At 42.6% G+C, this 9,648-nt stretch overlaps 1 protein-coding gene across 4 annotated transcripts; it reads left to right on the top strand.

The window, feature by feature from the left end:
- Positions 1–2,956: 2,956 nt before the first annotated feature.
- On the top strand, positions 2,957–4,963 carry LOC109737331 (uncharacterized). Of its 4 annotated transcripts, XM_040401946.3 has the most exons (6): positions 2,957–3,607; positions 3,684–3,839; positions 3,900–3,935; positions 4,059–4,148; positions 4,230–4,294; positions 4,370–4,963. In XM_040401946.3, the coding sequence occupies exons 3-6, from the start codon at positions 3,906–3,908 to the stop codon at positions 4,851–4,853; spliced, it is 669 nt and encodes a 222-aa protein (XP_040257880.2). In that variant the 5' UTR covers positions 2,957–3,607; positions 3,684–3,839; positions 3,900–3,905; the 3' UTR covers positions 4,854–4,963. The 4 variants fall into 4 exon arrangements, with proteins under 4 accessions (XP_040257880.2, XP_073367249.1, XP_073367255.1 ...); XM_073511148.1 differs by lacking the exon at positions 2,957–3,607 and having other exon boundaries at positions 3,729–3,839; positions 4,059–4,294; XM_073511154.1 differs by lacking the exon at positions 2,957–3,607 and having other exon boundaries at positions 3,816–3,935.
- The last annotated feature ends 4,685 nt before the right edge of the window (positions 4,964–9,648 follow it).

Here is a 9,648-nt window from a genome sequence, read left to right as displayed (position 1 = left end):
GCACATAGGTGACTGGCAGGTGTCTGTTTCTCCAATTTTAGTTGAATCGAGTTTGACTACGGCCGGTCCTTATTGATGGCTAAAACAACACACTTGACGAAAAATCGTTGTGGTTTTGATGCGTAGGTAAGAATGGTTCTTGCTAGAAGCCCGTAGCAGCCACGTAAAACTTGCAACAACAAAGTAGAGGACGTCTAACTTGTTTTTGCAGGGCTTGCTGTGATGTTATATGGTCAAGGCATGATGCGATATAAATTGTTGTATGAGATGATCATGTTTTGTAACACAAGTTATCGGCAACTGGCAGGAGCCATGTGGTTGTCTCTTTATTGTATGCAATGCAATCGCCATGTAATTGTTTTACTTTATCACTAAGCGGTAGTGATAGTCGTAGTAACAATAGTTGGCAAGATGACAACAATGCTACAATGGAGATCAAGGTGTCACGCCGGTGACGATGGAGATCATGACGATGCTTCGGTGATGGAGATCATGAGCACAAGATGATGGCCATATCATGTCACATATTTTGATTGCATGTGATGTTTATCATTTATGCATCTTATTTTGCTTAGTACGGCGGTAGCATTATAAGATGATCCCTTACTAAATTTCAAGGTATAAGTGTTCTCCCTGAGTATGCACCGTTGCTACAGTTCTTCGTGCTGAGACACCACGTGATGATCGGGTGTGATAAGCTTTACGTTCACATGCAACAGGTGCAAGCCAGTTTTGCACACGTAGAATACTCAGATTAAACTTGGTGAGCCTAGCATATGCAGATATGGCCTCGGAACACTGGAGACCGAAAGGTCGAGCGTGAATCATATAGTAGATATGATCAACATAGTGATGTTCACCATTGAAAACTACTCCATCTCATGTGATGATCGGACATGATTTAGTTGATTTGGATCACGTGATCCTTTAGATGACTAGAGGGATGTCTATCTAAGTGGGAGTTCTTAAGTAATATGATTAATTGAACTTTAATTTATCATGAACTTAGTCCTGATAGTATTTTGCAAATTATGTTGTAGATCAATAGCTCGCGTTGTAGCTTCCCTTTATTTTTGATATGTTCCTAGAGAAAAATAAGCTGAAAGATGATAGTAGCAATGATGCGGACTGGGTCCGTGATCTGAGGGTTATCCTCATTTGTCGTGGAAACGTCACGGCAGATGTCCTAGCAAAAGGACTTAGTCGTGGAGCCATCGCAACTAGGAAGCTTAAAGGGGTTAAAACGGGACAAAGGACACGTGAGTTTATACTGGTTTTGCCCCTTGCAGTGAAGGTAATGGCTTAATCCAGTTTGAGGTGGAATTGCTTATGTCTCGATTACCAGGGAGCGAATTCGCTTGACCTAGCTTTCGATCTGATGTTACTTGTCCTGAACCGCCGCCGAGTTGTCCCTTTATATACAGAGGTCGACGCCCAGCGGCTCGCAGAGTCCCGGCCGGCTCATAAACAGTGTCCGGCTCGGTCTCTATCTATTCCTGCCTTACAATACAAGTCATACATATATGGCAGTTTATCTCTACGGGCCTTAAGCCGCCTTTGGGCCTTGGGCCCTTAACTGAACCGCCATCTTCAAGTATCGTCTTGGGCTTCACATGATGAATCGCCATAAGTATAACCCGGCCCCTCTTGGGCGGGTCATACCTAGTAGTTATATCCCCTACATTAGGCCCCAGATTGATTTGAACTGGTTCATGTCAATCTTCAACACTTAAGAAAAATCTTCTGCTCTTCATTTGCGCGAAAGTTTATAACCCGCCATGATGTCATCTTCTAGATCTGTGATAACCCGCCATGACGTCACCTGTCATTAATTCATACTTTGTCCAACATATCTCAATGGATCCTTATCTTAATAACCGTCCTGAGAATCGAGGCGTCTGGGCAGCTGGATAACCATGTTTCGGCCTCCCCGTTTTTCGTGCCCACTTATCAGTCATTCCTTATAAATAGCCACGACTGGTCTTTCCTCATTCTCCCCCTTTCCAGCGTCTTCTTCCTCTCGCGACCTTCTGCCGCTCGAGCTCCGCCACCGCCGCAGAGCACCTCGTCCTCCTCAACCTCGGCCGCTGCATCAACCTGTGTTGGACCAGAGTACGCCGGCGCCCCACCGCAGTTGAATCTGCACCTATAGGTGCTTCTTCTCCAGTGCGTTATATCGCATTAGGGTTCCTGACTGTTCATCGTGTTCTTCACGGTTTCTCCATAGTTCCTCCACCGTAGCATCTTTTGATCCAAAAGCAATATAGAACTTATGTGGTGGTTGTTTTTCCTCCACTTTTGATACCAGTGGATCCCCTTTCTCTGGAAAGAGATCTCATTAGAACTTATGAACTCATCTGTACTGGTTTTTAGGTCTAGATTTATTTCCTTTTTCTGAACATCCATTAATCCAAAATAATGATTGCAATCTGTGAAACTTGTTTGTGTGACACTTAGCCAAAAATCTGCATTTTGATAGATCCACCTAGCCATGGCAGCTCAAACCACCGGCTTAAATTGCAATGCTCAATAGATAACATCAACCACTCATGGCGGCTTAAATAACCTGACTGCTCACGGCGGTTTAAATAACCTGACGTAATTAGTCATATACCATTAGGCCCCTTTATAAGCCGCCATTCTGAATATGTGCTCTAATATTTTTCCTCCGGCTTAAATTTGAACCGGCAAATTTACTCTTTGTTAGGCTTCCTTCTTCACAATGCCGCCCAAAACAACCACTTCATGTAACTGGGTCAAATCCATCGTCACGGAGAGTACACTTGACGATTCCGGCTATCTGCCCAAAAAGGATGTGATGTCGTACCGTGCTCCTGATCCAACAGAAGAAAAGCCTTAGCCCAAAGAGGGGGAAGTCATCGTCTTCATAGATCACATGAACCGGGGCTTTTCACCACCCGGCTCAAAGTTCTTCAGAGATGTTCTGCACTTTTTTGACCTTCGTCCTCAAGATATCGGACCCAACTCTGTGTCCAACATATGCAACTTCCAAGTGTTCTGTGAGGTATATCTTGAAGAAGAGCCCAGTTTGCTACTTTTCAGAGAGTTGTTTTATTTGAACCACCAGAATGAATACTCCAACGGACCTAGTTTGGAACTCGGCGGGGTCTCAATCCAACGATGGAGAGACGCCATTTTCCCTTGCGCCCATCCACCGAGTCATCCCAAAGACTGGAACCAGACATGGTTCTACTGTCAAGACACTTCTCCGGCTGATGAGAACCCTCTACCCGGCCTTCGCGCCTTGCGCCTCGATTCCAATCATCCTCTTCTGGACAAGTTGTCAGCTGCTGACCGCCAAAAGCTCGCTCCCACCATGGCTAAAGTCAAAGCTCTTTTAGGGAACGACTTAAATGGCATTGACTTGGTCCGGTGCTGGGTCACATGGCGGATCATCCCGTTGAGCCATCGCTCCGGGTTAATGTGCACCTACATGGGCGAGAAGAAGGATCCACTGCGCCACAGCCCCGACGATTTACCTGATGATGTTTTCAATGATATGACGAAGTCACTTTTGAATGAAAGCCTAGCAGACTATGGCAAGGTGGGCTTAAGCCCTTTCTGCAAAGCTAACCCGACTCCAGGGGTAAGCCGCCAAACTGAGTTAATTTACCTTCATCCTTGATGTTTCGTCTTAACTCAAACCTTTGCTGATTTCACAGGCTGATGATAAGTTTTGGAAGAAAAAATATGACCATGAGGCTGCAAAGAGAGCCAGGAAGGCCAAGAAAGCCGCCAGGAAAGCCGCCGCCAAGAAAAGAGGAAAGAAGCCCAACGCCTCTGACTTGCTTTGACTAGAAGATACCTCTGAGTCGGAGGTAGCCCTTGACTCTCTTGGCTCCTTTTTTAACCACCTTATTGACACTGATTATCATCAGGATGACATGGGAACGAGTCAGGGAGTGGATGAAGAGGTAACTATTATTTCCTCCGACTCTGAGCCTTTGCCAAGACAAAAAATCCGAAGAGTAACCCGGAAAGTAAGATTTTCACATCCCTTAGCTTATCAGGATCCTCACTTTCTTTTGAAGCGACAGATTCATGAGAGCCGGAGGCAGACCCGGACCAGCAAGGACGCGGAACTCTCCTCCGGCTTACCGAACACACCAAGGAAGCGCCAGAACAAGGTCACCTCTGACTTAAACCCTTTTTATCCTTTGGCGGGTCTCACTCGTCAACCACTCAACTCTTCTGATTCAAATTATCAGGAAACTTCACATTCTTCCGGCGACTCAATCCAGTCCAACATGCCGGCTTTTAAGACCGCTCCAGGGTAATGACGATTTACTTATCCTGTACTCATTACCATCCTTTATATTTGTACTGACCTTTTTTGACTTTTATGCAGTGGAAAAGTAAAACCCAGCAAGAGGGTGAAGAAAAACCAGCCGGTCGAAGAGCCGACCGTCAATGAGCCGGAGCTCCAACCCGCAGCGCCTGAGGCCTCTGTTCTTGAGCTGCCACTTGAGTCGGTTCATGACATGCCAACAATGACTGCTGACCCGCCTGTCGATCAAGCGGCCGACGGCTCTGTAAACCCTGAAGCTTCAAGCCCAGCTAAGACAGCCGACCCACAAGATGTTGATGTGGAAATCACCAAGACCGGCTATACTGAGCCAGGGAGACCTACTCTGCAAGCCAAGTGTTCTGCCAAGGAGGAGCACATTGAACGACGTAAAGTCAGATTTGATGTTGCTGACTATACTCAAATGAGCATTGGCGAAGTTTTTTCTGGTTATCTTAGCCAAGTGCACAGTAGCCGCGATCTTGAAGTTGACATGGTTAAACAAATGCACCAGAAATTTGAGGTACGAATTTTTTCCCTTTATTGAATTCTCCTTACTATGCCAGCCCCCAAGTCTACTACTTGTGACGAATATGTTGTAGACTTAGAACGAACTTAAGAACATCAGTAATATCCATTGGTAAAACCTTTAAAAATCCGGCTTAAACCGTAGTCCCCAAGGGCCGGTTTAATCAGCATGAATGAGCCGGTCCTTATGCTTGTGTAGAAAATAGTACTTGTGTAACTTTGAACAGTGATGTCTACTACGCAACCTTCTTCTTGTAGACGTTGTTGGGCCTCCAAGTGCAGAGGTTCGTAGGATAGTAGCAAATTTCCCTCAAGTGGATGACCTAAGGTTTATCAATCCGTGGGAGGCGTAGGTTGAAGATGGTCTCTCTCAAATAACCCTACAACCAAATAGCAAAGTGTCTCTTGTGTCCCCAACACACCCAATACAATGGTAAATTGTATAGGTGCACTAGTTCGGCGAAGAGATGGTGATACAAGTGCAATATGGATGGTAGATATAGGTTTTGTAATCTGAAATATAAAAACAGCAAGGTAACTAATGATAAAAGTGAGCGTAAACGGTATTGCAATGCTAGGAAACAAGGCCTAGGGTTCATACTTTCACTAGTGCAAGTTCTCTCAACAATAATAACATAACTGGATCATATAACGATCCCTCAACATGCAACAAAGAGTCACTCCAAAGTCACTAATAGCGGAGAACAAACGAAGAGATTATTGTAGGGTACGAAACCACCTCAAAGTTATCCTTTCTGATCGATCTATTCAAGAGTCCGTAGTAAAATAACACGAAGCTATTCTTTCCGTTCGATCTATCATAGAGTTCGTACTAGAATAACACCTTAAGACACAAATCAACCAAAACCCTAATGTCACCTAGATACTCCAATGTCACCTCAAGTATCCGTGGGTATGATTATACGATATGCATCACACAATCTCAGATTCATCTATTCAACCAACACAAAGAACTTCAAAGAGTGCCCCAAAGTTTCTACCGGAGAGTCAAGACGAAAACGTGTGCCAACCCCTATGCATAAGTTCACAAGGTCACGAAACTCGCAAGTTGATCACCAAAACATACATCAAGTGGATCACGTGATATCCCATTGTCACCCCAGATAAGCACATGCAAGACATACATCAAGTGTTCTCAAATCCTTAAAGAATCAATCCGATAAGATAACTTCAAAGGGAAAACTCAATCCATTACAAGAGAGTAGAGGGGGAGAAACATCATAAGATCCAACTATAATAGCAGAGCTCGCGATACATCAAGATCGTGCCGAATCAAGAACACGAGAGAGAGAGAGATCAAACACATAGCTACTGGTATCTACCCTCAGCCCCGAGGGTGAACTACTCCCTCCTCGTCAAGGAGAGCACCGAGATGATGAAGATGGCCACCGGTGAGGGATCCCCCCTCTGGCAGGGTGCCGGAACAGGGTCCCGATTGGTTTTTGGTGGCTACAGAGGCTTGCGGCGGTGGAACTCCCGATCTATTACACTCCTCGATGTTTTCGGGGTATATGGATATATATAGGCGAAAGAAGTCGGTCAGGGGAGCCACGAGGGGCCTACGAGGGTGGGGGGCGCGCCCTGGACCCTCGTGGCCACCTCGAAGCTTCCCTGACGTCTACTCCAAGTTTCCTGGATTGCTTCCGTTCCAAAAATAACTCTCCCGAAGATTTCATTCTGTTTGGACTCCTTTTGATATTCCTTTTCTTCGAAACACTGAAATAGGCAAGAAAACAACAATTTGGGCTGGGCCTCCGGTTAATAGGTTAGTCTCAAAAATAATATAAAAGTGTATAATAAAGCCCATAAACATCTAAAACGGGTAATATAATAGCATGGAACAATAAAAAATTATAGATACGTTGGAGACGTATCAAGCATCCCCAAGCTTAATTCCTGCTCGTCCTCGAGTAGGTAAATGATAAAAACAGAATTTTTGATGTGGAATGCTACCTAGCATATTTCTCAATGTAATTTTCTTTATTGTGGCATGAATGTTAAGATCCAAAAGATTCAAGATAAAAGTTTAATATTGACATAAGAGTAATAATACTTCAAGCATACTAACAAGTAATCATGTTTGATCAAAATAACATAGCCAAAGAAAGCTTAGCCCTACAAAATCATATAGTTAGGCTATGCTTCATTTTCGTCACACAAAATACTCCCATCATGCACAACCCCGATTTCAGCCAAGCAATTGGTTCACACTTTTTAACACGCTTCAGCTTTTTTGACTCTCACGCAATACATGAGCGTAAGCCATGGATATAGCACTATGGGTGGAATAGAATATGATGATGGAGGTTGTGTGGAGAAGACAAAAAGGAAGAAAGTCTCACATTGACGAGGCTAATCAACGGGCTATGGAGATGCCCATCAATTGATGTCAACATGAGGAGTAGGGATTGCCATGTAACGGATGCACTAGAGCTATAAATGTATGAAAGCTCAACAAAAGAAACTAAGTGGGTGTGCATCCAACTTGCTTGCTCACGAAGACCTAGGGCATTTTGAGGAAGCCCATCGTTGGAATATACAAGCCAAGTTCTATAATGAAAAATTCCCACTAGTATATGAAAGTGACAACATAAGAGACTCTCTATCATAAAGATCATGGTGATACTTTGAAGCACAAGTGTGGAAAAGGATAGTAACATTGTCCCCCTTTTTTGGGCCTTTTTTTTATTTGGCCTCCCTTTTTTGGCCTTTCTTTTTTTATTAAGGGACAATGCTCTAATAATGATGATCATCACACTTCTATTTACTTACAACTCATGGATTACAACTCGATACTAGAACAAAATATGACTCTATATGAATGCCTCCGGCGGTGTACCGGGATATGCAATGAATCAAGAGTGACATGTACGAAAAATTATGCACGGTGGCTTTGCCACAAATACGATGTCAACTACATGATCATGCAAAAGCAATATGACAATGATGAAACGTGTCATAATAAATGGAACGGTGAAAAGTTGCATGGCAATGTATCTCGGAATGGCTATGGAAATGCCATAATGGTAGGTGTGGTGGCTGTTTTGAGGAAGATATAAGGAGGTTTATGTGTGATAGAGCGTATCGTATCACGGGGTTTGGATGCACCGGCGAAGTTTGCACCAACTCTCAAGGTGAGAAAGGGCAATGCATGGTACCGAAGAGGCTAGCAATGATGGAAGGGTAAGAGTGCGTATAATCCATGGACTCACATTAGTCATAAAGAACTCATATACTTATTGCAAATGTTTATTAGCCCTCGAAGCAAAGTACTACTATGCATGCCCCTAGGGGAAGGGTTGGTAGGAGTTAACCATCGCGCGATCCCGACCTCCACACATAAGGAAGGCAATCAAAAGAGCACCCCATGCAACAAATTTGTTACACAACATTTACCAGACGTGCATGCTACGGGACTTGCCAACTTTAACACAAGTATTTCTCAATTTCATAATTACCCAACTAGCATGACTCTAACATTACCACCTTTATATCTCAAAACAATTATCAAGCATCAAATTGATCATACTATCCAATGCACTTTCTATGATAGTTTTTATTATACCCAACTTGGATGCCCATCATTCTAGGACCAATTTTATAACCATAGCAAATACCATGATGTTCTAAAAGACTATAAAAATAATATAAGTGAAGCATGAGAGATCAATAATTTCTACAAAATAAAACCACCGCTGTGCTCTAAAAAGATATAAGTGAAGCACTAGAGCAAATGACAAACTACTCCAAAAGATATAAGTGAAGATCAATGAGTAGTCGAATAATTATGCAACTATGTGAAGACTCTCTAACATTTAAGAATTTCAGATCTTGGTATTTTATTCAAACAACAAGCAAAGCAAAACAAAATGACATTTCGAGGATAGCACACATCACGTGAAGAAGGAAAAACTTAGGTTCAACCGATACTAACTGATAATTGTTGAAGAAGAAAGGTGGGATGCCTACCGGGGCATCCCCAAGCTTGGATGCTTGAGACTTATTGAAATATTATCTTGGGGTGCCTTGGACATCCCCAAGCTTGAGATTTTGTGTCTCCTTAATTCCTTTTATATCTTGGTTTCCTAAATCTCGAAAGCTTCATCCACACCAAACTCAACAAGAACTCGTGAGATAAGTTAGTATAAACCAATGCGAAAACCTTATCATTTTCTACTGTAACCCAAGTCTTCCCAAAGGTTCTACTTGGCACAAACACTAATTAAAACATAAAACCACATCTAAACAGAGGCTAGATGAATTATTTATTACTAAACAGGAGCAAAAAGCAAAGAACGAAAATAAAATTGGGTTGCCTCCCAACAAGCGCTAACATTTAACGCCCCTAGCTAGGCATGATGATTTCAATGATGCTCACATAAAAGATAAGAATTGAAACATAAAGAGAGAATCATGAAGAATATGACTAGCACATTGAAGCCTAAACCACTTCCTATGCATAGGGATTTTTTGAGCAAACAACTTATGGGGACAATAATCAACTAGCATAGGAAGGCAAAACAAGCATAACTTTAAAACTTTAAGCACATAGAGAGGAAACTTGATATCACTGCAACTCCTACAAGCATATATTCCTCCCTAATAATAATTTTCAGTAGCATCATGAATGAATTCAACAATATAACCATCACATAAAGCATTATTTTCATGATCTACTTGCATAGAAATTTTACTACTCTCCACATAAGCAAATTTATTCTCATCAATAGTAGTGGGAGCAAACTCAACAAAAAAAATATCATGTGAAGCATAATCCAATTGAAAATTAAAAT

Source organism: Aegilops tauschii, chromosome 1 (genome assembly GCF_002575655.3).
Source record: "Aegilops tauschii subsp. strangulata cultivar AL8/78 chromosome 1, Aet v6.0, whole genome shotgun sequence".
Taxonomy (NCBI): Eukaryota; Viridiplantae; Streptophyta; class Magnoliopsida; order Poales; family Poaceae; genus Aegilops; species Aegilops tauschii.
This window is presented reverse-complemented; position numbering and strand designations above follow the sequence as displayed.

Coding starts and splice junctions, on each gene's coding strand:
- LOC109737331 (XM_073511148.1), top strand. CDS start 3,906: ATGGGAACGAGTCAGGGAGTGGATGAAGAG. Junction 3,936..4,058: donor GTCAGGGAGTGGATGAAGAG/GTAACTATTATT, acceptor TTGAAGCGACAG/ATTCATGAGAGCCGGAGGCA. Junction 4,295..4,369: donor GCTTTTAAGACCGCTCCAGG/GTAATGACGATT, acceptor ACTTTTATGCAG/TGGAAAAGTAAAACCCAGCA.